The following is a 26704-nucleotide window of genomic DNA, read 5'->3' on the forward strand; positions in this document are numbered from 1 at the left end:
ATCGGCCAGGTCTCAGTTTTCCCCATCTCTAAAATGGGCATCATCTTCTCAAGTTCACAGTATTCTTATAAAGGATCAGGAGAAGGAATGGCCAGGCCTCCCCCTTTCAAGTACGGGGGTTACTCTTATAATATTGACGGGATGGAAATAAATGGGTATGAGGGTTAAGAGCTGGGTGACATCTCTATCAGGAGGAGATCCCTCAAGGGCAGGTGACAGTCAGAGGAATAAGCTGTGACATCTTTCTTTATCAATAAAACAGTGCAAGGCAGAAAGGTACACGAGTCAGACAAGAGTTGGAGCCGCATAGCGTCCTCTTGCTCAAGCTCCCGTTGAGGCCCGGATAACAGATCAGTATTTACTCCACACTGGCAGTAGCCAGAGCTGTGCCACGTGCTTTAGACACAGCATCTCATTTAATGGGAAGGCAATTAGCACCATCGTCTGATGTTTGTGGTTGAGAAGACAGGGAGGCTGGGGCAGAGCTGTGCTTGGGAATCAGGAGGGTTCTGCAGGCCCCTCTAGGCTTTGTGTGCAGCTCGTCTCTGTGTGTGCATGAGTGTGGAGGCTACAGAGTGTACAGCCCGGACTGCAAACTAGCAGGAAGAGCATAGGTACGGCCCAGGCTCTAGATTTCCCAAGAGAATGTCTAAATCAGGGTCTGTTGGGGATACGTCAATGCCGGCAACATATTAAAGCTTCAATTTTTGTTTTTTGTTTTTGTTTTCTTTTTGACACAGGATCTTGTTAAGTAGTCCAGGCTAGACTCAAAGTCATTAACTAGTCTAGCCTGGGTTTGAGCTCATTCTTCCTGCCTCAGCCTCCTAAGGGCTGGAATTACACATGTGTGCCAATCACATCCAGCTCTAAAAGTTTTGGTTTTTGAACAAGAATGTTGTAAGCCAACCTTTTGAGCTTGGATGGCTTGTGGGCTTCCAGCTTGTGATCTCGGGTCTTTGCAGAGGGAGTTTACCCTTCTGAAGTCAGAGCGAGCACCCGTGAGCAGCCTGCTCATCACAGAGCCCTACTGTGTGCTCATGAGGAAGGAGAAGGACTGGTTATCGTACCCTAGTACCCTAGTCATGGGGTGGGGTGGAGGGTGGCCTATCTGATACACAAACAAGTGCAGACCTGAGGGGTGAGCGCTTAGCTAAAGGCTCCAGAGTGGCTGAACCTCAGGAATGCCTCACTCAGAGCACATCCCCATTACCCCACTGAGTAGGTAAGGGTGGCTGGGTGGCAATGAATGGGCTGTGCCCAAAGGACAGTGGGAAGTGAGAGCTCTGTGCACTTCATGCTATTACCCAGTACTATCTAAGCTGACCCCAGTACCAGTGACTCACAGCACTCGGAGGGACCTTAGTCCATTGAAGGCATGGACAGGGATGCATCTCAGCCGGTTGTAGCTCAGGATCCTGTGGAAAGGAGAAATATGAGGCTGATGACGGCCCCTGTTCTTGTGGGTGCACTCTTTACACAGTGGACCCGTCAACGCAAATGTTTCCTCCAACTTCTCTGACTTAATATATCGACAAAGGTACCGCAATACAGAGAGAAGAGAAACCTCCTGCTACTCCATGAAGCTCCTTAGTTTGCCCCCTCCCCCACCCCCACGTTCCACAGCAGACTGGCTCTCTAATCAGCTTTCCTACCACCTCCCTCCACTGTCAAATGGTGTGTGCTTACAACATGCGGAGCTAATGGGAAATAAATGGGTCTGAGCAAAATATAATTGTGTAGGAAACCCTCCACTGGGAAAGAACACGCATGGATCCCAGAAGGCATTCCAAAGACAGCCTTCTTCAGAGGTAATTAGCTTCTTGTTCCTCCATCTGCCAGACCCCTACCTCTCCAACTGGCATCTTCTGATGACTAAGGTCTGCCTTTCAGTGGGACAGCCAAAGCCATGAGGACCACTGGCACAAGGTACCTAGGACTGGGGCTCCAAGACTAGATGGCCATGCCCGCAGAGGTTAAAGATGAAATGTGTTCATACTCACAGTGTGGAGAGGTGGGACATGTTGCTGAAGGTGTGATTGGTCAGCATGCTGATGCTGTTGTTGCTCAGGTCACTAGGTAAAGAGAAACAGAAAAGCCACAATATTGTTAGCAGCACCAAAGGGAGCCCACAGCTATCACTTGAGTGTGCCACCCATCAATCAACCCATGTGTTATTACACGCACACCCATTCACCCATCTATCCACGCACTCATTCATCTGTCCATTCACCCACCTGCCTATTACTCCCTGTCATACTTGGTCATCTGTCTAAACATATGCCCGCTCACCTCTACTTACCCATCTGTATGCCTACCCATTCTCATATTTATCCACTTACCTTCTCATCCATGCACTTATCCTGCTCCCATCCATCCATTTACTTATAATACACTGATCCAGATGTTATTTTTCCATTCACATTGTCACAGCCTACTCATTCATCCATTTATTTACTTATTCAATGATTAAATCATTCAATTACATGTGTAGTTGTACATTCTATTCTAACAAAACATACACATAAGAAAACATTTCTCTTTATTCTAGTATGTTTCTTTTCTCTATCAATTTTGTCTTTTTCAAGACAGGATTTCTCTGTTGAGCCCTGCGATTCTGGAACTCTGTATAACGAGGCTAGCCTCAGACTCAAAGATTTGCCTGGCTCTGCCTCTTGAGTGCTGGGATTACAGGTGTGTGCCACCACCGTTAAAAATTGCATAGCCCAGGCTGGCCTCGAACTTGTGATCTTCCTGCCTCCACCTCCTTCAGCAAATCCTGCTGGTGTACATCACCACATCCAGCTTCCTGATCAGTTCTTATCACCAGTGCTCTCTCTGTTGTTTATTCATTCCATCTGATTCATCTCTTAGGGGGAAACAAAATTGGTAGGAGAAGACATCTCTATCAACCACACCCTTTGGCTTTTTCCTCAGAGATAAATTTCCAGAACAGCAAGGTGATATTAGCTGCACATTGGAGGCACCCAAGGAGCTTTTAAATCTTGTGAATCCAGGGTTCCAAGCCTAGATATTTTGACTTAAATGTTGTACCTAGGTGTAGCCACAGTATGGAATGACAGCATCAACAGCTTCTCCCTGGGCAATTCCACACAGCAGAGCAGTGGTTCTCAACTGGGCATTCTTGTTCTGCCATGACATTTGATAATGTCTACAGACATTTTTGGCTGTCACTATTGGGTAAAGCGCTACTGGCATCTAATAGAAGCCAAGGTCACTGCTGAGTGTCTCATAATAATCACAACAATTCCCCTAACCAATAGATATCTAGTCTCAGATGTCCATAGCTCTGAGTTTGAGAAATGCTCATGAGATGTTGGTTTCTGGAGAACAAGAATGGGGACCAAATGGTGGCTTTCTGGGACTTTTCATTAGTGGGCCTCTGACTTTGTGAAAGAACCCTTCTTGTCTCTTGTGGACTGGCTCCTTTGCCCTCTCAAGCAGACATGGCTTCTTTCATTACCACTTGCTCAGGGCATAATTTTACCCTTCTGGGTTCCAATAAGGCAAGGCAGTGAGATTGTTGAGGGACAAAGCTCATGGGCCTTGCCTCATGTTCTCTGCATTGTATTCAGGGGTTATCTGGTTCTTGGAAGGCTTGAAGCTTGTAGCAGCTATTATTGAAGGCCCTTGCTTTAAACCATCACTTGAGACATTTTCTAGGAAACCAAAGAAGGAAGAAGAAATGCTTGTTTGTATTCCTGGTAGAGCTAAGTGTGGCCACAGCTTGCAAGCAACTGAAATTCCAAAACACTCAGGAATTCAGCTTAGAGCCTGGAGAGGTCAGAGGCTCCCTCCAATCCAATAGGAAGGTAGTTCACAGCCCATGATGTTATGCCTTGGCTATTTCTACACACAGGCCTCACTGGGCAAACCCTTCCACTTCAGCCTGGTCTATATTCCCCCCCAGTTATCTGCTTCTCCCTGCACCCTGCAGCCATGCAGGGTGAGAATTGCTACATTTGCTGAAGCACTGTTCTCTCTTAGTCTCTACAGCCCACCACCCCAGGAAGGAGAAACAAATGCCTGGCTAGTGGCAGGCTCCTTACATAAGGGTCAGCTGTCGGAAGGCAGACAACTCTTTGGGCACTGCTGTTAAATGGTTTCCTTCCAGGTACCTGAAAGAGAGGTGCAGAGTTATAGCACTGGGAAGGGCACTATTTTGATCACAGTCTTTGCAAGGCCTCACTCTGTTCCTTTTTTATATCTGCCCTCCCCCACATTTGTCATCATTATCTATTGCATGACCATGCAGTTGGTGATATTTTTCTCCACTAGAGTGATAACATTTCATGATGGCAAGGTTCTTGCTAAAATTGCCCACCACTGTATCCTAGTAGGGCTCTTGATGTTGCTGATACATAGTAGGTATGCATCCAGTGAAAAGTTGTTTAATATTACTAAATGAAGCACTCAATGCTGACATATCATGATATCTGAGTAGCAGCAACACAGTTGAGGGCCTGCCTGCTCAGGGTTACACAGAAAGCAAGTGGTTGACCTAGAATTGGAACCCAGGTCTCCCTGACAATTCCACGCAGCTTTTACCCAGACCCTGGAGGATGGCTGGAAAACTGACTCATGATTTGTCTTACGATTTCAACTGAGGGAGACGCAAGATGTCAGGTGATCCTGAGGGCAGTCTATGAGAGCTTCCAGGGAATTAACTGGGTAAGCTGAAAAACAGTCAGAAGAACAGGAACCAGGAACACTGTGGGAAACCTTCTTCCCTTGGTGCTGGGTGCCTGGTACTGGCAGCCCACGTAGGAGAAGGGCAATGCCACTTTAAAGAGACATTTGCTGCTGTGGTGGCTTGACAGCCCCAAACCCTCAGTGAACCATGCTTGAGAAACACCCAGCAAACGGTCTAAGACTATGTTCTGAAACCTGACAACGAGGACATTGTAATGTAAGAAAAGAAACTCGGGGTCAGATCTGCAGGACGTTCAGGTAGCCGAAAATATGGTAGGAACCAAAGTGTACAGGAGAACATTCACCATGATGACAAGTAGCACACAGGACAGTAATGAGAGCTGCACAGGGCCCAAGCCAGCATTCACAACTGCTGCCCTGAGGGAAATCACAGAGGTGGGACCAGCTCCTGAGACTGCATCGTAAAGCACTGTCCAGGACAATGCCTGTCCTCTGATCACTCACAGGAGTACCAAGCAGGGAGGATGGGAGCATCCATAGCAGAGGAAGTCCAGGATGCACGACAGGGCTCTAGGAGCTGGGAGAGTCTAGATGGAGTTCGGCAATCATCGGCTCAGTCAGTTCTCGGAACCTCTATTTCCGGGCAGGTGTCTATCCTTTTATACCAAGCCTATCTTTATTTCATCTCCAGTGCCATTTTAACAGGGCTGCCTTGGCTTCATTCTGTGCCCTGCCCACCCCTATCCTTTTCCCTCTCCCTGCAGAGCATAATCTGGCCTGATATGCAGCTCCCTGAAAGATGGGACTGTTCTACAATATCAGACCAACAAGGAAAAAAAAGTCTTAAAATTGAATAAATACATACTGGTCATACATAAACCTTAGAATATAATGGAAGCAGTCCTAAGAGGAAGGCTCACAGTTCTAAGTGTCTACATTAACAATCAGAATGACCTCAAATGAATGAATGAATGAGTGAATGAATGAATGAATGAATGATGTCCCTCAGGGCCTAGAAAAACAAGACTAAGCCAAACATGGGCTGGTGAGATGGCTCAGTGGGTAAAGTGTTTCCTTTTGAGCCTGATACCTGGGTCAGATGCCCAGGACGCACATTAGGCAGTGTCTTAGTTAGGGTTTTACTGCTGTGAACAGACACCATGACCATGTCTCTTTACCAGTACAGGATCTGTACAGGGAGAATCTGTTCATTCTTCAAGCATCCACCCTGCATCTCTAACAGGAAAGCACTGTTGGTTATGGGAACAAAGCAGTCAGAGAACCAACATCATGCCTTTCCTTATGAAATTTACAGGACACACATTAGGCAGTGTCTTAGTTAGGGTTTTACTGCTGTGAACAGACACCGTGATCATCAACTCTTATAAGAACATTTTTCATTGGGGCCACCTTACAAGTTCAGAGGTTCAGTCCATTATCATCAAGGCAGCATCCAGGCAGGCATGGTGTAGGTGGAGCTGAGAGGTCTACATCTTCATCTGAAGGCTGCTAGCAGAATACTGACATCCAGGCAGCTAGGACGAGGGTCTAAAAGCCCCTACCCACAGTGACACACCTACTCTAACAAGGCCACGCCTACACCAACAGGGCCACATCTTTTAAAAGTGCCACTCCCTGGGCCAAGCATATACAAACCATCACAGGTATAAAGAAAAGAACGAATCCACTTCTCCAGTTGTCCTCTGACCTCCACATGTGTGCACATGCACACTCACACACAAAGCTAGCAATGTCCTGACACCCAAGCCAAAGAAAGATACAACAAAACAGAAAATTATAGACCAAGCTCCCCGATGAACTTAGATACTGAAAAACTCAATAAAATATTGTGCCCTGAATTCAAGGACATACCAAAGGGATTACTTACAATAAGGAAGTTGGCTTCACTCTAGAGAAGCAGAGATGATTTACCATATGCTAATTAATAAGTGTGATGTATCACACAATGTACTCAAGGGCAGGAATCATATTGATGGACGCAATAAAAGCTTTTGTCAAAAGACCTTTTCATTATAAAGCCCTGGGAGGGAGGGAGGCTAGGGATGGAGGAGCCACAACAAAGGGTGTGTACAATGAAGGAAAACCACGATGATGCTAACTGGAGAAAAGACACCTCCACCAAAATCAGGAACAAGACCAAGGTATCCACTGTATCCTGTTCAGTATAGTGCTTGAAATTTACCCAGGGCAAGAGGAGAAGGAAGGAAATAAAAAAAGACACAAAGAGAAAAGGAAGAAGTCAGATTTCTGTATCTGCAAATTCAATGATTTAATACCTTAGAGACCCTAAAGACTACCAGAAAATTCTGGGAGCCAATAAACACTTTCAGTAAAGCACCAGGATACAAAGTTACACATCCACAACTCAGCAGCCTTCCTATATATGAATGATGTAAATAAATAATACCTGAAAGAAACCAGGGAAATCATCTCAAAAATATAGAACAAATCTAACAAGAGAAGCGAAAGACATGTACAATGAAACCATTGAAGTGCAGAAGAAGGAAATTTATGAAGATTCTAGAAGATAGAGAGGCTCTTCCACACTCATGGATCAGAAGACTTTAACTTGTTAAACTACCTACCAAAAGTGATCTATAGATTCAATGCCCATTAACTACCAACATCATTCTTTACAGAAAAAAAAAACTCAATTAAAACTCACAGGGAATCATAAAGGACCCTTGCTAGCCATAGCAACCCTGAGCAAAAAGAATCGTGTGGTAGTTATCACCACATCTGATTTCAAGTTATACTACAGAGCTATAGTGATAAAAACAGCAAGGTATTGCCGGGAAAACAGACTCAGATATGGCAGAGAAGTGAGAGCTGATACAAGCCTGCAGCCACAGTCAACTGACTGCCACTATAAGGTTGCAAACCAAACCAAACCAAACCAAATCAAACCAACCAACCAACCAACCAACCAACCAACCAACCAACCAACCAGCCAGCCAGCCAGCCAGCTAGCCAACCAACCAATCAGCCAGCCAGCCAGCCAGCCAGCCAGCCAGCCAGCCAGCCAGCCAACCAACCAACCAACCAACCAACCAACCAACCAACCAACCAACCAACCAACTAACTACTGAAGAAAAGATAGCCTGTCTACCTTCCTAGCACCTACCAATGGTGCTAGGAAAATGGGCTATCATGGCAGAGGAATTCAGCTGGCTCCTTTCTCTAAGCCAGTGCAAAGATCAACTCAATGTGCATGAAGACATTAGTGTAAGACCTGAAACTGAAGCTGTTAAGGGGCAAAGCCCAGGCATAGCTAAGGATCTTCTTCCCATGACTCCAGTCACTCAGAAAGTAAGGTTAACTACTGACAAGTGCAACCTCGTGAAATTAAAGGCCTACACAAACAAAACTCCCCACAAAAAAACCCAGTTCATAGAGGAGACAGCCTACAGAATGGGAGAAAACTCCTTGATTTATATCTGACAGCTGATTAATATCTGAAACATTCAAAGAACAACAACAATTAAAAAAAACCCTAAACAAAAATAAATAAATAAAAACTCAGTGAAAAATTAGGCCAAGGAACTTAACGGAGAATTCTCAAAAGAAGAAATATGAGTGGCCAATAAATATTTTAAAATGCGCTCAACATCCCCAGCCGCCAGGGATACGTAAATTAAAACTACTTCGAAATATCATTTTATCCCAATAAGAATGGCTATTAAAAAGGAAAAAAAAAATGACAACAAATGCTATCCAGGGCCTGTGGAAAGGCGAGCATTCGTGAGCATTCACTCACTGTCAGTGGGAACGTGCTGGTGCAGCCACTGTGGCCTCCTGCCTGGAGTTTTCTCTAAAAACTGAACCCAGAACTTTCATCGGACCCAGCTATTACTCTCCTCACCTGTGCTAGAAGACTCCCCATCCTACCACAGAGACATTTGCTGCTCCCTTCACAACAGCTAAGAAATGGATTCAGCCGGGATGTCCATCATCCGATGAACAGATAATGGAAATGCGGTACACGCACGCATGCACGCGTGGAACTTTACTCAGCCGTAAAATGAAATTATGAAATATGCAGGGAAATGGACGGGACTGGAAGCATTAGGGTGCAGAAAGTCTAGGTTCAGGAAGACAGGCAGTGGGCGTCCTCTCCCGCATGTAGAGCCCAGCTTCTAATTTTTATATATGTGCATTTATGTGAGAAAGAATGTGTGTGGAGCTTAGAAACCTAGAGAGAGGCCAATGGGAGAGGAAGGAGAAGATTCTCTAAGGGGAAGTACTAGAACGCAATAGCAGAAGGAAGCGGGAAACAGGAAAGGTTTAAATAGGGGGTGGGAGGCAGGGGGGTGGGGGAAGGACAAGATAGGGTTGTCAGTCCACACTGATGATACATGGAAAGACCATTAGGAAATCTGATACCTATAAGTCAATCAAACATTATGTGGAAAGCTTAAATGGAGGTACAGTGTGTGGGTGGACATAGCTGCTCCCAGAAGCCACAGGTTACGGAATGAAAATCCCAGTGCCCTATGTGAGTGGGATGCTGCTGTAAAAACTGTTGTTCGGGGAGGTCCCTAAGACCCCTCGGACACTCTGCACAAATGTCACCTCTGTTCACTGCCTACCAGAACTAAATGGGAGGTCCCTATTTCTGTTTGCTCCTGTAACGGGAGCTGTGCTGGAAACACCTTCCCTCCCTGTTGGCTAACCTTCACTGACTGCCCCACAAGGTGCTATGCAGGCTAGTGAGGGGAATGGTCTTGCTCAGCCATGGCCAGTACATGCTACACCTCTACTGCTCAGGCAAGTGTGCACTGTAAACAAGCCTGGCCCACTCCTGCAAGCAATCCTAACGAGACTCACTGGGCCATAAATACCAGGGATGAAAGGTAGTGGTGTTAGTCAGAAGGAGGAAAGAAGCTGGTGGCATGGGAGGGGGACAAGAGAGGCTCAAGGGGGTGAAAATAATCAGGCTATACTATGCATGAAAAGGTCAAAATGAAATGAAAGCCATCACTGTGCATAATTAATATATGATAAAACATTAAACAAAAAAGAACTTCAATTCAACACCGAGGATCTCTGATGTCTTATTTGGAAATAAGGAAAGGGGGGGGTATGTCTGTGTCACGTGGAACACGGGGCCAAGCCACAGAATGTGGGTCCCTGACAGACAGGAGTTCTTGGGTAAACAGCGTCCTGGATAAACAGCGTCCTGCCTGAACCCAAGGCTCCTGCAGGGACTTGTTCAGCTAGGATGAGGCAAAGTCTGCATACGCAGGCTTCCCAGAGGAAAACAGCCTCAGTATAACCATGTGAATTACAAAGACAGTCACTAGCAAGCCTGCCCTCTCAGCCAGGGGACACAGGCCAGTTCCCTAACCCCAACCAGTCCCTAACCAGTCTCCAACAAGTCCCCAACAAGCACTAACTCCAACAAGTCCCCAACAAGTACTAACCCCAACAAGTCCTCAATAAGTCCATCCCCTAGGCTTCCTGTTGCTCAGGACACAAGTGAAGATTTGTTAAGGTAACTTTCAAGGTTAGCTCTTGGGGTGAGTTTTCCTCAGCATAGCATTTACTATTGGCTGTCATTAGCAATTGTCTGCCTAGTGCCAGCCAGCCCTTAGTTCCAAGAGGTCTCTGTTCTGCTATCTCAGTACTTCTCAAGCTTTAACAGATGTGCAAATGGCCTGGGGTCGCTTGAAGCTGGCTCTGATCCGGAAGGTCTGGGGTAGGACTAGAAAAATCTACATTTCTAATATGCCAAGACCTAATTTGGGACATGAGTTTGCAAACACATGGCTGGGGTATCCAAGACCTACCACAAAGTGACCAAATTAGGCCGAAATGGGTTAAGGGCATGGGCAACCCTAGCAATGGCAGACAAGTTGGAATGTCTTCACTTAAGACCTAGCAATTCTCTTCCAGTGGCCAGACCCAGGAGAGCCTCACGGCATAGAACTCTGGGCAGGACTCAGGAAGCCTCAAGCTGCCATGGTGTACTGGTTAGTGTCATCATGTGGTCCTCTCTCATGAGTCTATTAAGCACTATGCTGTACTAGGTGTTGGGGATATATAGGTGGACCGAATTCCAGTTCTGCCTTCAGGAAGCTTTATTCAATTGCTAAAGTTCAGCTGTGCACACACTTAGATTGTGGCCTCAGGCCAAGGAGTTGGGCATTCGTTCATTCATTCATTCATTCATTCATTCATTCATTCATGTATGCATATGTATTTATTTAGCAGCTGCTGTGTGCTAGGCACTGTCTATGCTGATGAATGAGGTAGCCAGGAAAGAAGGGGCGTGCTTGTGAGGAGATCCAAAGCTGGGGCTTGCAGGGAAGGTGCAAGGACTGTGGTGGAGAATGCAGAGAGGCTGGAGGACTCTGCTTCATGTTCAGTCCGCTGTCTTGAGCCAAGTGCCTCACCTCACACTGGAGCCTCCCGATTGATTACCATTGATTCACCTCTGTGTACACAGCGAGTCTGTAAAACTCTCCGTAACACAGGCCAAACCACAGAGGGCTCTGCCCCATTTCACACAAGCTGGAGTCACCCATGCTGACCATGGTAACCAAGGGTAAACTGAGCTGTTTAACCCAGGGAAAGGAGAGGGACCCCTGAGTTTCTCAGACAGTCTCCACGATGGGCTCAGGATGTTGCCTCGGCTTCAGTCTTTGTATTTAGTGGGGGTGGGGAGAAACTGGGTGTCCCAGTGCTTGCTCATCTGTAAGTCTTCCTGTCTTACTTTGCAAAGTGAACCAACCACCTGCTTTTTGTCCCCTCTCTGCTGCCATAATCTTCATTCACTGCTTGCAATGTCTACCCATTGCAGGTGCTAAGAGTACCTATAAAATACATTCACAGAAACATCTAGACCAAGTGTTTCACCATGATAATTGGTACTGCAACCTAGCCAAGTCCAGACAGGAAACTACAAGGGCCTTACATCCCTCTGTGGATCTCATATCTGACCCTCTGATGACCTCAAGTTGCAACTGCACTGGCCTTGTCCTTCCCTGAATGACCAAAGAGAGGGTGGCCAGGTCTTTGCCTACACTGGTCCTGCCTTTGCCTCCTTGTCTAGTTTCCTCCCGTGACCTCAGTCCTCAAATCTGCCTCCCACAATTCAGCTCCTCCCCCCAACAGGTGACATCACATGACATCTAAGACTCTGGGCATCATATCATGTTTCAGTCCCCGGTAGCGTTTTCAGTGTGAGTCTCTTCGTAGAGTCATGTTCACACACTCGCTGTGGCTTTCCCACACACTGCCTGGCAACAGCTAGACTCAGGAAAGATCACCTGGGCAATAAGAATCCTGGAACTCCCCAAGGGAGCTGCATCTAGCACAACAGAGTAAGCGGGAGCTGCTTTCGGTACAGGGTGTCCCCGTGCCCTGGCATCATGACTTGGAAGACACAGAATCAAAAAGCTCCACTTCAGAAATGCAGATGCAGCGGCAAGGGATGCTCTTTGTGGGGAGCCCTTGATGAGCGCTCTCAGCTCCAACATTGCCTAGAGCTGCAGTGGGGTCCGCAGGGACCATTCAGAAGCCTGCCCTTTGCCCCCAGCCTCAGAACCTGCTGCAGCTTTTCCAGCAGGTCAACCTTTTCCTTGACCTGAATTTAAATGCTCTCTCTCAGCCCTCACTCCGGAGAACTCACCTGCCTTGCATGACAATCCACAAAGATCTCTACACAGAACACTCCCTGCTTTCTGCTCCCATTTCAAGCTTGGCAGAGCAGACTGGTTCTCACAAAGAATTCCAGGACCTGCTGAATGGAGGATGGAGAGGACAGCCACCTTCCAGGAGACCCTACTCCAGGTCAGGATTTCCACCAGAGGCCTGGGTGAAGTGGGGGCAGCTCAGCTGTCATTCTGGCTATCTAATAGCTGTGTAACCTCAGGCAAGACACTTCACCTCTCTGAGCTTGTATTTACATAGCTGTAAAATGGAGCTTATGATAATTATTACCATGAAGAATTATGAGGGGCCCTATGGATAGATTTTAGAATAGTGTCCCCCAGCACACTAGTGTTGAATGATATTTGAAAATATATTCAAATACATATATATTCATATATGTGTGTACATTATACCCACATGGAAAGATTTATATATGTGTATGCATATATATGTGTGTATATATAAGTATATATGTGTATACACACACACACACATATGGAGAGTCCACCTTCCTTTAGCCTCAGCCTGCACATGATCCTCTCAAGCGTCCAGAGCATGCACCTCCTCTCTCAGACTACCTGCTCCCCAGGACCCGGGTGCTGAATAGAAGACCTTTCTACCAGGAGGGACTTCTCTGCGTATGGACTTCTCCAGGAATGGGCTTTCGTCCCCAGTGCTCCTGGGAAATGTGACTTGACCACCGGTTGTTTTCCACATTTAGTTCTTTCTGTTCTAAGTCTCCAAGGGCAGGAATAAGAGTGCGACCCTGACTGTTCTACTCCAAGTCTGATGGCAGCATCTCCTGAGTGCGTGAACAAGCACCTCTTGCTAGGCATGCTTCCCCGGCACTGAGGAGAGACCCAGCTCTACTGGAGATGAATTTTCCTTAGTCCCCTCAGCCTCCTGATAGCACTGACTGGTGTCCTCTCCTAATGTTACGTGCAGAGCGCTCTCTGGGCCAGGTCCACACTAGGACTCCTCAGTGCTACTGTGCTCAGAGCTAGCCCCTCTCCAAAGCTGGGGTGAACCCTGCAGTCGGCTTGGAGTACCCTCTGGCTCTCCCTGTGTCAGGGTATACCAGATAGTTTTATGTCAAATTGACACGACCAAAATCAACGGACAGGAGGGAACCTCAACTAAGAAAATGCCTCCATAAGACTGGGTTGTAGGCAAGTCTGTAAGGCATTTTCTTAATTAGTGACTGACAAGGGATGGAGGCATGAGGGCAAGAGGGGCTGCAGCCCATTGTGGGTGGTGCCACCCCTCAGCTGGTGGTCCTGGGTTTCATAAGAAAGCAGGCTGAACAAGACACAAGGAGCAAGCCATTAAACAGCACCCACCTCTGTGCCTCTGGGCCAGCTCCTGTCACCAGGTTCCTGCCCTGAGTTCCTGCCCCAACTTCTTTCGATGATGGATAGTGATGTAGAAGTGTCAGCCAAATAGACCCTTCCCCCTCAACTTGCTTTTTGGTCATGGTGTTTTATTGGAGCAGTAGACACCCTAATCAGGACAATACTCTTTCTACTTAGAGTGGCTCAGTGGTTATCAGAGCATATTACTCTTTCCAAAGTTAGTTCCCAGCACTCACACTGAGTGGCTCAGAGCTGCCTGTCATTTCAGCTCCGGGGTATCTGATACCCTTGTCTTGTCATGTCACGATCTCCGTGTATACCTGTACACACATGTACCCCAACCCACATATACATTTCATTAAAAATAAAATAGAATCCTAAAGCAGAAGGCCACCATCCTCCCTTTTGTACTCAGCTCACATTTGCCCTGGTGATATGAAACCAACAGAGGACAATGGTGTGGGACATTTAAGGCAGAACACTGGGCCTAAGTCACTGGGCTGTCTCTATGTGTACATTTGCACGTAAAATAACAAAGCAAGCCACACTTAAGAACTGCCCTTGGCAAGGCAGTAAAAGCTATCAACAGTATCGGGAGGGAGCACTCATTCTTTGGCAACTGTGTAACAAAATGAACAGTGTACACACAGCATCTCCGCAGCCTGAGATGTGCTCAGTGAAACCCTACTGCCTTGCTCCCTGAACTAGCTGCTTTGGAATTCCCCCATGAAACACTGTTTCTACTTAAAAGAATGACTGGCAGGGTTTCCTCAGACGGGCATTTACCTGACAGTTTCTGAAAAGGAAGAAAAGGACACAGGGCAAAGCCCAAATGGTATTGGCTGCCGGCGACAGATCTGGAGCTTTCACATGACTATTAACATTTTTGAAAACCCGAACTCTGCTCGACAGCTCTCTCACTGAAGACTTCCCTGATGGGAAACAGACAGGTATCCAGGTCAATGACGTGGAGTTTTATCTACTGGAGAATGGGCTGCATCACCACCTGCATAACTCAGTGGGCTGCTCTGAGTGCCCAGTGGGTGATGTTGTAGATCCCAGCTGGGGGACTACTCAAAGTCCAAGACAGACCAGTGTAGATTAGGAGAGAAGAGGCAAGTCTACAGATACGAATGCAGGTTCCCCACGGCAGCTATCCTTTCAGAAGACCCCACTGCCTGTGGTGTGTGATCAATGCTAAAAATCCGCACTTCAATCTCTGGTTTGTCTCAGCAACACACTTCTTATATAAATATGTGGTGGATAGAGAGAGACTTTTAGGTGGAATAAGAAATAGATATTTTAAAATGGTGTGAGTTAGTTTCCAGTGTGCCCTCTCAAACATTAATAGTATCTCTGGCAAGCACGTGTTCCGAAAAAGCACAAAAAGCTCCCAGGTTGGGGCCCCACAGCAGTGCCAGGCCTCCTAGCTCTCACTTTCTCCATCATTTGTTCTCCCCCCTGCACCCCCCCCCCCAGTCTTCACTGTGGCCTAGATGGTTCTGTGCCAGAATAGAGCTCCTTGGAGTGCACCAGAAACCAGGCATGGCTGGGAGAGACATCATCTCTTCCACAAAAGAGAATCTGTGGGTCTCTAAAGGCACAGAACTCCAATTACTTTTGCTATTTCAGTCTCCATGTCCCAAACCTTAGAGAAAAGCACGCATGAGCTGTCTTCACGGCATTTCTGTATTTTGACATGTTGGGAAGGAGCACGTTCCATGGCCAGTTTCTGCAGCGTCTATGCCTGGAAACTGATCACCGCATGTTCACACAGACTTTCAGGGGCTCAGCTTCAGTCCATACCCATGCTGACAGGAACTTTTAGTGACTGTCAGACCTCCTTTCCTTCCCTGGGGCTGCCAGTCTCCATGACAACCTCCCTGAGAATCAGGAATGCCAGAAGTGACAGTCTCACCTAAGACCTGCTTGCATTCTAAGAGGCTGGCGTGCTCACAGCCCAGCTAGGAGACACAGGCCTGGGACGTGATGGAGATTCCCAGGGGTATTTGGGTCACATCACATTCTGTTACTTATGTCTGAGGATTCACGTCCAGGCAGCCCCAGCAGAGGGAATGGGCCTAGGGTCTGGGAGGGAGCTCTGACACACAATACAAGTGTGACAGTGTGGGTGTAAGTGGCAGTGTGAGTCTTGCCGCTGGGACACCCTGACCAACTGTCACTCCCCTTATCTGGCTCTTCCAGTTCCTATAACAGGGTCTCCACCTGTGTAGCTACTTCTGTCTATTCTGCCCTTCTGCCCTGTCAGGGACCTGCTCCTGCCTGGCCCTTCACTGTTGGAGGGCACATGGACCATGCCACCAGAGGCGTTAGCGTAAACCAGGTGAGGTTGAGCATGTCCAAATCCTGGAAATCTCAAAAACCAAGATTAGAATCTCATCCTGAGATAGGCAGGAGTGGGACTAACTCCCTCCCTGTTTCTGTGCCCACCTTGAAGCCTAATCAGGCGACCCCCAGCAAGGTGGACACAGGCAGTCCGTCACATAACCCAGTACCTGGAATGCTTCTGCATGCAAACGAGGCATCTCAGTAGCCTTAGGTTTCAGCCAATGGCCTTCTCCCGCAATGGATATTCTCATCTCTCCCCGAAAAATGTAACCTTCGGTTCATCCTCAATCAAGTGTATGTGTTCAAAGCCACCCCCAGTAAGGAAATATGAACAGGCTAAGATTGTCTTTGAGAGCTGCTTCATTAAAGTTCAGTGGAGAAGGCCGGAGATTAAAAGAGCCGTAACACTAAGATTCTCAGAGAAGGCCTTTTCTTTCCTCTCCATATCCCCTCCCTCCCTCCCAACCAGATCAGGGTCCTGCTGGTCCTGGACTCTGCTTCCCACCTCTGGCCTGGTGGGTAGTGGTGTCTGACACCCCAGAGAGGCATACTGGGGACCCCACCCGTTCTGGATTTGCACTGTCTTCTCTGTGCTGGTTCAGGTGGTAACAGGACACCCCAGAGAGGAGAGGCAGGACCTGGTGCCCATCAGACCCAAGCAAACCTCTCTTTCACAGCCTCATCTCACACCTTTTATGAAGCCATCCGAGCTTCAGAGATGGCAGAACAAATGTCTAATTTCCCCAGAGAGACTCCGTGCCTCATGAGTGCTAGGCCCACCTGTACTAAGGGGCATCTCTCCATGATGGCAGAGAGCCTGACATACAAGGCACCTCAATCCCCATGTGGTGATCTAAAGAATGACTGCACAGAAGAGGGCAGTGTGACAGAGCATGGGCAGGCAGTGCAAGCCTGGGGGGTTCTTCTGTACCAGGTGGTGAGCACCCGTGGCTGATAGAGAGCTAGGCCTAGCTCTTGCTGAGCCAGATAGAGTTCTGCACCCAGTACTGTGAGCTCTCCCAAGAAAACGTGGCGCCTGTTTCATTTAACTTCTGAGGAGCTTCTGGGAGGCAACAGTGGGGAACCTGGGCAGGGATGATGTTCTAGAAATCGGTGTGACTTAGCTCTGACAAATCACCTGCTTGACAGGGTTGCTTGAAGGAGGAATGGAATCAGATTGTAAAAGCATGTTCTCCAATGTAGGAAAAGATGCTCTCATAATACCCTGTGCTATTGTGAGGGTCACACAGGCTTTGTGGGATTCAGAAAGGCAGGACCCAGCACAGGGGTTTCTGGACAGTGCAAGGAATGTAGCAGTCCTCTTGTACTTTGGAGTGTCTACAGGGAGAGCAGAGTCAGGGCTGCCTCTCTTACGGGTGAAGATGGTTTGGAGTTGGCCTCCTCCTTCTCCTTTAATACCGCCCCAGACTCCTAACATCAATCAAAGCTCTCAACTGCTGCCTGAGAAAAGCTCTGCAGGGTTCCAGGGAAAACAGGCATGTCCCCACACCCTTCCCTGAGATGTTGGGGTACAGCAGGGCCTGTTGGTGAGGCTACAGGGGCTGGGGTGGTACTTACAGTTCAGTCACATCCTTTGGCATGCCTTTGGGGAGGGCACGGAGACCCCTGTTGCTGCATCGTACCACCGTCTCCATACAGGTGCACTGCTCGGGGCAGCGTGGACTCAGCTGGCAGCTGCTCTCCTCATTGCCTGTGGAAGACCCAGACAGGGTGAGCACCCTGGAAAATAAGCCCCGCTAGGAGAGCAGCTAGGCTAGCTGACAGGGCCAGACTGTTTCTAGCAAAGGCCAGCTCTACCTAGCACCAGCAGGGAGCCCAAGCCAGGACTAAAGGCAGCTACTGGTTTCTTCCCCTGCCAGAGGCCAAGGATGCATGCCTTGGAGCATGGGAAGGACCTCTGCTGTTTAATGCACTGCAAATAAAATGAAGACCAGTCAAGATGCTAACCCAGACCCACAGGGGAAGGGCGTCCTGTCTGTCACATGAGGAAGCCATGACTCTGAAAGGAGTGGTCAGACAGAGGCCGAGCCTGGCCTTTCCCCTCCCCTTCCTACCTTTTCCTCTCCACTGACCACTAGAAGCATCCCTATAGGGTAGTGAGCAAGTCAGCAGCCTATTATAATGCATCTCAATTAATCTGCAAACGAATACATCTGTCCTAAGGTAATCCAAAAAATCCCCCAAGTAAAGAACTATACAAACTCGAATTCATGCGATCAAATATGCCTTCTGGGGTCCTGAGACCCAAAGCCTCAGATGTGTGGGTTCATACCTCTCAGTCAAAAGGAATTTTCTTGGAAGTCTGTTTCCCATAGGTACATACTCTGACGTTCACTGTAACATGGACAGGGAGACTTGCGTGTCCAGCTGTGTACGCTGTGTACAGAGGGGCATGGCATCGAAGTAGCCCCAAAGTCACAGTGGACATGGCAGCTAAGTGTATCGGGTACAGTGGCATTCATACAGAGGACAGTGTCCTGAATGGACAGACATCTTGTTTTAATGACGCCAGTATAGATACACAACTGAGGAAAGTAACTGAGGAAGTAGCTTCAGAAAGAGACACTTTCTCGGTCTGAGAAACAGCAGTGAGGCTAGCAGGAGACTCCCAGCGGCCTCTGGAGCAGAGTTCCTCAGAGCCTGTGTTCCAGGAGGGCAGGGCGGAGTCAGAGGTCTCAGCAGCCTGCCTTGCCTTCCCGATTCACTCCCGCTTACCGTCGCAGGTAAAGTCTTGGATGGCCACGTCTTGGATGGGAATCTCCTTGAGGAAAAAGGGCTTCTGGCATCTGGGGTTCCCGCTGACGATGCGGCGTTTCCTCAGCCAGCGGCCGAGCCACGCCATGTGGCAGTTGCAGTTGAAAGGGTTAGATAGGAGGTTTCTGAGGGAGAGAGAGCCTCTAAGTGGTCATTGCCCACCCTGACCCTAGCCCAAAGTCTACTTCTGTAGCCCAGGCTTGCTCTCCCTAGGAGGCGATGGGTCTTGGTAGCCCTTCCTAGGGGATGTAGAATTTTCCTCTAAAATACAGGGATGCAACTATAGCCCATGCTGATGGGTGTGTTATGACCTCCAGCCTTGGCCTCCCCTGTCCATCCAGTCTCACTTGGGCAAAGTCCTCCAAGGAGAATTTCCTGAATTCTTTATCAGTGTCCACACCCTCTTTCCCACTGGAAATGCCTGCAGTTGGTGGGGCTGGGGTATCTGTGCTCCTGCCCGGGGGTAGCTGAGTTCCTTCCTTTTTCTGACTGTGTCTTTCACTTTCTTTCGGTGTTGACAGTACCAAGCTAGTCTATGCTTGTGAGCATCTGCCCTATGACTGAGGCTGGCATCTCCACAGGCCTCTGATATCCGGAAGCCCACCTGTGCACCATAGGTACTTTGTCCCCGACCATACAGTAGCATGATGGACAGATGGGATGGGGGATGATGGTGGCAGCAGTCGCTTTGAGTGTTTGCCCCAGGGTTGGGACACATCTATCAAACCACTGAGACAGAAGGTAGAGTAGGGGAGGGACAGAGAGGCGAGGTGATGAGAGGGGGCTTCCCGGGCTCTGGAATCTAGGAGTTGCCAGTATGAAGGCCTCGGGCAGGGTGTGCAAGGGTGGGAAGTGTGAGGTCAGCAGGGCTGGGTGGCAGGGCAGAGGGCACACATCTGGGAGAAACTAGACTGTTGTCCCTTGGCGACTCTGAGACTCTGATTCTATTCTAAGTGGGAAGGAGACAATGGGTGGGAAAGCAGCTGCTACTTTGTCTTGTCATTTTGGAGGAAAGGAAATGGGACAGGTAAGCACTTGCTGAGGACAGCTGAGGCACAGCAACTGTAAAGTGATCAAAGGCTGGGCACTCTCGGTCCTTAGGCCTGGCTGTGCAGTTCACACCGTCAGCAGGGCCATGGTGGGAGGTGCTGGGGGAGACCCAGTGCATAGATGAAGAAACAGTTCCGAGCTGATGAGGGACCTGGGACACACAGTCCTACAGTTATAGCCACTATCCTCTGCCGCCACCTCCTAATGCTGGGAAGTCTCTTTTTCTTTCTTATTTACAGGTCCAGAAAGCTGGGCTCCCACGCTGTCTCTGACAAGCACCAATGTAGTCAGGGTCACCTTTTAAAACACGCTGCCATTTGTACTGTGAGCCTACGGCAAAGTTTCCGGGTTCTTGGTGTGATTTAAAACTAAAGCAGCCCCCATGGCCACACAGTTTGACCCTGGCTTCCTCTCTAGCCTTGGTTTTACCCCATATCCCCACATACTCAGTACAATGGCCTTACTAGGCTTTGCGTATTTACTCTGCTCCAACCAACCATGGGGCCTTCGTGTGGCCGTAACTACTACAGGAAATACTTTTCCCACGTTCTTCAACAAACTAGTCTTCTCTACTGCTTCTTTACAAAGCTTGTGCTGGCCTTTCTCATCATGGGGACAATTCACTCCAGGGAGGAGGAGGAGCCAGTCTGTAACCCTTAGTACTCAGATAGTATCTGGCACATAGAGCCAGACAAATGCCTATTAAATAGACAGATGGGCAGGTGACCTTGGCCACGGTCAGTGGGAAGCTGGGATGTCAGGGAGTTCTGCAGAGCAGGGGGTGGGGGTCGGGAGGGCAGAGGGAGTGGCATTGTGCTGGGGGAAAACTCACATGGTGGATAGGGAGACAAGTGTGGTGAAGGCTCCTGGGGTGATGGTGGTGATCCGGTTGTCATAGAGCGACAGCAGTCTCACAGAGCTTAGGCCAGCAAAGGTATCATTGCTTACGCAGCTGATCAGGTTGCTCCTCAACATCCTGGAAGAGCAGGGGAGAGGGTCATGGGTAGTGTTTTTGCCTCTCAAGACACAAACAGCCACCTCCTGGCTCGGCCAGTCATTGCTCAGGTTTGGCTGGTGCTGAGCAGGGCCTGGACCCTCACTGGGACACATGCAAATGTATATGAGTGTGTATTTCACACACTGCGTGGTGGTTATAATGAGAATGTCTTCCATTGGCTCACAGAGTTGTCTGCTTGGTCCTCAGCTGGTGGAACTGTTTGGGAAGGATTAGGAGGCGTGGCCTTGTTGGAGGAGGTGTGTCACTGGAGGTGGGTGTTGAGGTTTCAAAAGCCCATGTTATTCCATTTAGCTCTCTCTGCCTCTCTCTTTCTGCCCCATACTTGTGGATCAGATATAAGCTCTCAGCTACTATTCCAGCACCATGTCTGCCTGCCCGCCCGCCTGCCACCACATACTCAGCCATGATGGTCATGGACTCACCCTCTGAAACTATAAGCAAGCCCCAGTTAAATACCTTCTTTTGTAAGTTGCCTTGGTCCTGGTGTCTCTTCACAGCAACAGATGAATAATCAAGACAGATCATAAACACAAGCCACAGTTCTCCATGTGCTCGTGCATGTGTACTTCCAGGAGGAAGAGGACCCACATGTGGGTTTACCGTATGTGTGTGTGCTTGAACGTATATGCTCGCCTTCAGATATGTTCAGGGGCACAGCATGTGTATATTATGGTTAAATCGGTGCTCGTGTGCACCCCTCAGTATGTTTTGGGAATGAATATGTACACATGTGCACTAGAGTGGCTCTGAGTGGGGTGTGATTAGGTGTGGGCAATGCTGGTGGGCTTAGCATGTCAGCTTCTTTGCATTCAAGGTGGAAAAGTATGATGTTATAGAGGAACGAATCAGTAGGCCAGGACAGTGCCTGACTGTGATCCCTGTCCACAGTTGTCATCCTCCTGCGCCCAAGCCTGGGTACTCACAGCGTCTTGAGGCCACTGAGGCCCCGGAACATGCGTCCGTGCATGGTCTCCAGCTGGTTCCCCGTCAGCATCAACTCCTGCACACCGGCCGCTCCATCAAAGGCACCCTCCCGCACTTCCTTGATCCTATTATTGCTCAGGTTTCTAGAAGGAGGGGGTAGAAGAGGGAGGATCAGGTGGATGGAAGGAGCTCAGTCCCCAGCTCCCTGACACTGGAGTCTCAGCTTCGGTGCTCACAGAGGTCACTCCTCACAGCAGGTGGAGAAATACACACAGCCTAGGACTTAAAGTGTCTCAGTGTAATCATTTTTTTTTTGAATGCCTGCAAGAGTCACTCTTACTTTTCTTCCCCAGGGGCTCCCACTGTGCAGTCATCCTCAAAAGAGAGCTGGAGAAGAACATAAAGTAGCCCCTCTTCAATGGGGATGCACACACGTGGGGGATGTGTAGCACTCTCAGTGGAAGCCCCTTACAAGTGGATACTTCCTACTGAGTATTGTTTCCTACTTCTTATTTACACATGAGAGGCAGACTGCTTTAACCTCATCAGAGCCTCAAGCAACGCCCGGCAGCTAGATACTACTGCCCTCCATTACAAGTGAAGACTCTGGGTTCCGGGAAGATTGAATAACTTCCCAAGATTTACACTGCTGATAGAGCTGGGCTATGAAGCTAGGTTTTCTGGGACATAAGAAACATTTCATATTGTTGTTCCACCTATAGGGTTGCAGATCCCTTTAGCTCCTTGGGTACTTTCTCTAGCTCCTCCATTGGGAGCCCTGTGTTCCATCCAATAGCTGACTGTGAGCATCCAGTACCCCTGGAGCTCGTGTCTCTAGCTGCATATGTATCAGAAGATGGCCTAGTCGGCCATCATTGGGAAGAGAGGCTCCTTGGTCTTGCAAACTTTATATGCTTCAGTATAGGGGAATGCCAGGGCCAAGAAGTGGGAGTGGATAGGTGGGGGAGTGGGGGGGGGGGAGGGTATGGGGGACTTTTGGGATAGCATTAGAAATGTAAATGAAGAAAATACCTAATTAAAAAAAAAGAAACATTTCATTGATATCCCTCCCTCCTCTTGTAAGTGATTATTTCTCGGGAGATGTGAGGACTAGCTCCCTTGTATTACTAAGTTACAGAATTCATGTGTGTGTGTGTGTGTGTGTGTGTACAAATGCACATGTGTGTACCCAGGCCAAAGGTCAGCATCAGGTATCTTTCTCAGTCATTCTTTGCTTTATTTTCTGAGACACGGTTTCTCACTGAACCTGGAGCTGGCCTGATTGGAGCAGACTGACTGGCCCGTGAGCTCCAGGGGTCTTCCTCTCCCTTCATCCTCAGTCCTAGGTACAGGGATATGCTGCTGCCCTTAGCTCTACTTGGGTGCTGAGGAGCCAACTCAGGTCCTCACACCTGTGCAACACACACCCTGCCAACCGACTCATCTTCCTAACCCTGGGATCTTGGTTTTCTCATGGCATCTCTGTTCCCATCCGGCCCAATCCCGAGTCTGCCCCAGCTCTGAGATCAGGCTCTTCTCTCCAAAACCTGCCATCCACAGCATGGGAGAATGTACCAGGACAGTCACAGGCAGATGCTGTGACAGTCATATAAAATTCGAGTTCCCAGGCTCTTTCAGAACCAAGAGATAGGGGTTCTCTGTGGACTATCCTGTGGTCCAGTCTGAAGGCACAGCAGAGCCCTCTACTGTGAACAGTAGACCCTGAGGATGTCACCAGCGCATGATGTCACCGGAGCCTCTGAGGTTTTCTGAACTGATGGGCTAGCAGATACTGTCCACATGTCCAGACCTCTTGGGGTGTGGATACTGCTTCATGCCAGTGCCTTGGATGGATATGGAGGCATACCAACCTTCCACAGAGCACAGGGCTGAAGCCTCCAGAGAGACAAGAGACCCACATAATGAGATAATAGTGCCCAAGGGTACATTGTAAGACACTTTCCCTTCCTTGTGGGTGGCTGGGCACCCAGGGGACAACAGGGCCTTGTAGACAGCTGTGCTGGGGTGGGGGTAGACTCTTTTAAATCTTCTCTTTGTTTTGTTACTGCTTAACCCAGTACTCTCCTGATAACACCCCAAAGTCCCTGTCCTCAGGCCTGTTAGCTGGGGTGCCCCTGAACTGGGGCAAAGAACCTGGCACTCAACATGTTTCCTTATCTGTTCTGGCTGCCCTGGCCAAGGACAAGCCAGGAATGGGGAGCTGGGTGCACGGTGAAGACAGCATATGAACCCTAAACAAGATATAGGGCTTGAGATCAAGGTTTTCTTAGCAGGTTAGGCTCCAGGGAGAGGGGCTGCTAGGGCGTGAGCACTCAGGGTTGGACAATGATGGTGAGTTAGAGCAGGAGGTGGGAAGGCTCCCACTTACTAACAGCTGTTTCTACAACAGAGCAAAATTAACGTCCCATTACTGTAAGGTTCATGAATCACATTTCCTTAATCTGGGAGAATGAAGAACAGAAGGGGTGGGGGCAGTTGTAGTACTTTCTAGAAGGGCTGGCTGCTGTTCCCTCTCTAGCCACCAAAGTGGGGCTTACCACTGAAGTCTGTAGTGGAGGGATGGGAGACAGAGCAGAGCTTGGAGCAAATATTCTAGACACAAAATGAGTGTGTCTGGATTTTCTAAGAGCTCTGGTGTAGCCTCAATGCCGTGTTTCCTTGAGACTCCTCTCTCTCTCTCAGGAAGCCTTAACATGTAGCTAGTGGGCTCTCTCCCTTTGCCCCTACAGACCTCTCTGGAGGAAGGTCCTTCCTTGTGCTTTTGGTTCTATTGGTCCAGCCTCAGAAACTTATACTGGGTCCAGGGGTGGTTCAGCGGGCTCGTGGGTACTGCCTCTGCAAGCTGATGGGTGCTCTGACCTCACTCTTCCCAAAGGACATAGAGGCAAGCAAGGGGATCCATACAACTCCCTGTAGAAAGCCTGAGCCCAGGCAGAGGAGGGCAGGCTCTTCCAGGCACTACTCACTATGGCTACAGGGCTGGCCAGCACCTCCTGCAGTGGGAACAGAGTCTGGTCCCAGGAGGACTATAGCAGAGAGCTAAGTAGACCTTTCTGGGAACAAGGACAACTGGCCATGATGGATATGCTCTGGCACAGTGCCAGGATGAGGAGGCCTTGTCCACTGACCATGAATGAACCTGTCCCTCCATGAGGGACTACTACAAACTTATAGTCTCTAAGCGGGTGACTTAATGGCAATGAGAAGCAGGCCCCTTGGAAACAAAGGTGACCAGGACCTTGTGTCCATCTAAGGGGCAGCTGCTATTCTGTTAGACTCTACTGGGCCAGCCTGAGATGGTGGAGCTAGTTCTGCCTGGGGGAATTTGATAGTCCCAGTGGTACCAGAAAGCAAGATTTTATGGTTTTTGTGAAAGCTTCTGAGAGTTGAAAGTGGTTGCCTAATTCTTATTAAAAACACAGGAACCAGCAACAAATCCAACCGTGTACCCATGACTTCAGCTGGCTGGTTTCCAGGCTATGGGTGACTCTCCTCAGCATCCTAACTGGCCTGAAGTCCACCGCAAGGAGAGCCACAGCTCTTTGAACACAGAATTTCCTTGTTTTTTTCTTTTTGCCCTCTCCACTCTCTACCCAAGTCCCATCTCTCTGCTCTAGGGATGGCACTCAGGGCCTAAAGCATGTAGGCAAGGATACTACCTTGCATAGCTGTGATGCTCTTTGGAAAGCTGTGTGGGGTTGCCAGGGTATAAGGGCCAGAGGTGCAGAAAACACAGCAGGGTCCAATTTTCTTTGTCCAAATCCGAAATAGTAGATTCAAGACCAGGCAGCCTTAGGGACCTGGCTCAAGTGTGAGGCAGACACACCACTGGCTTCAAACACTATACTGTCAGATATCCTGACACACTACCTCTGTGCGGGAGTAGGGTAGTGACTGGTTCAGGGCACAGTGACACTTCACTTGGCAGTGGCTGCAGCTGGTGATCTGGGGCTGGATTTACCCTGCAGGGGTCTTATCCGGTTGGCTGGTACTAGTAAGTACTGGCACTGAGCTCAGTCTGCAAGTCCATCCCTCACCCCCCCCCCCCAGGAATGTTCAGCCAGTCTGGAGCAGTGGGGAATATCTGGCATCCCCGACCTTCACTCCTGTATGGCAAACACAGGGGCTAACCAAGCAGCATCTTTTCCTTTGGTTGAGATCTGGGCTTGCATTTGGCCATGCTCAAGTCTGTGGCAAGTGGCTGGGGACGGGGACTGGCTCTCTCCTGTCGTATATCTGTGTTCTTGTTTTCCTTCATCTATAGCAATATTTCTCTGTGTTCACATCCCTGTCACAAGTGGGAACACAATCTGTGTGACTTTCCCCTAAAATGTGTGTAGGGAGTGTGTTTTTGCAGAAACAAAGATTCCTGGGGTCCTGCTTTCTGGGTAAATAGGTCTTTGTGCAGTGTGACTTGCTTCGATACCTTCTTCATGGCCACATTCACCTCCACATCTGTCTACAGGTGGAAACCAAGGGGCACCTGGACCACAGCAATAGCCACATCCTCTACAGCCTTACATGTGCCTTGGTCTCAGTGGCTCCCTCAGAGAGCTCATCTCTTGCTCCAAGCACAGATTTACTTACAGGGGCCTGTGGCGAAGTCAGTGGCTGTGGTTGGCAGGGACCCATGAGTCGTGCCACTGAGAGAATAGTTGCCTAGGGCCTGGAAGGTATCTGTTCCCTTGTCTGCAGGGCTCTGATGGGTAGAAGTGTGATGAACGGGAGATAAGGAACAACAGGCAGTCCTAGTGATTCATGATTGTTATATTCTACATCGCCAAGAACACCGAATGAGCACACACTGAATCGCTGTTCTTGCTGCTCCTGGAGGAGCTTGATGAGGATCACGTGAGCCCATGGTCAT

General features: G+C 48.8%; 1 protein-coding gene across 4 annotated transcripts in view; it reads right to left on the reverse strand.

Annotated features, from left to right (window-relative positions):
- Slit3 (slit guidance ligand 3) overlaps nucleotides 1–26704 on the reverse strand; it is a 587543-nt gene that overhangs the window by 56502 nt on the left and 504337 nt on the right. For all 4 annotated transcript variants that reach the window (XM_021178434.3, XM_029484039.2, XM_085829030.1 and 1 more), the window contains 7 exons: nucleotides 21816–21959; nucleotides 20707–20850; nucleotides 18786–18949; nucleotides 17628–17760; nucleotides 4068–4136; nucleotides 2001–2072; nucleotides 1344–1415 (listed from right to left, as the gene is read on the reverse strand). In XM_021178434.3, the coding sequence (XP_021034093.1) occupies nucleotides 1344–1415; nucleotides 2001–2072; nucleotides 4068–4136; nucleotides 17628–17760; nucleotides 18786–18949; nucleotides 20707–20850; nucleotides 21816–21959 (798 nt within the window). The remainder of the gene's footprint in view (nucleotides 1–1343; nucleotides 1416–2000; nucleotides 2073–4067; nucleotides 4137–17627; nucleotides 17761–18785; nucleotides 18950–20706; nucleotides 20851–21815; nucleotides 21960–26704) is intronic.

The sequence above is a fragment of the Mus caroli genome, unplaced genomic scaffold (assembly GCF_978045245.1).
Source record: "Mus caroli unplaced genomic scaffold, Mus_caroli_1 scaffold_13, whole genome shotgun sequence".
Lineage (NCBI taxonomy): Eukaryota > Metazoa > Chordata > Mammalia > Rodentia > Muridae > Mus > Mus caroli.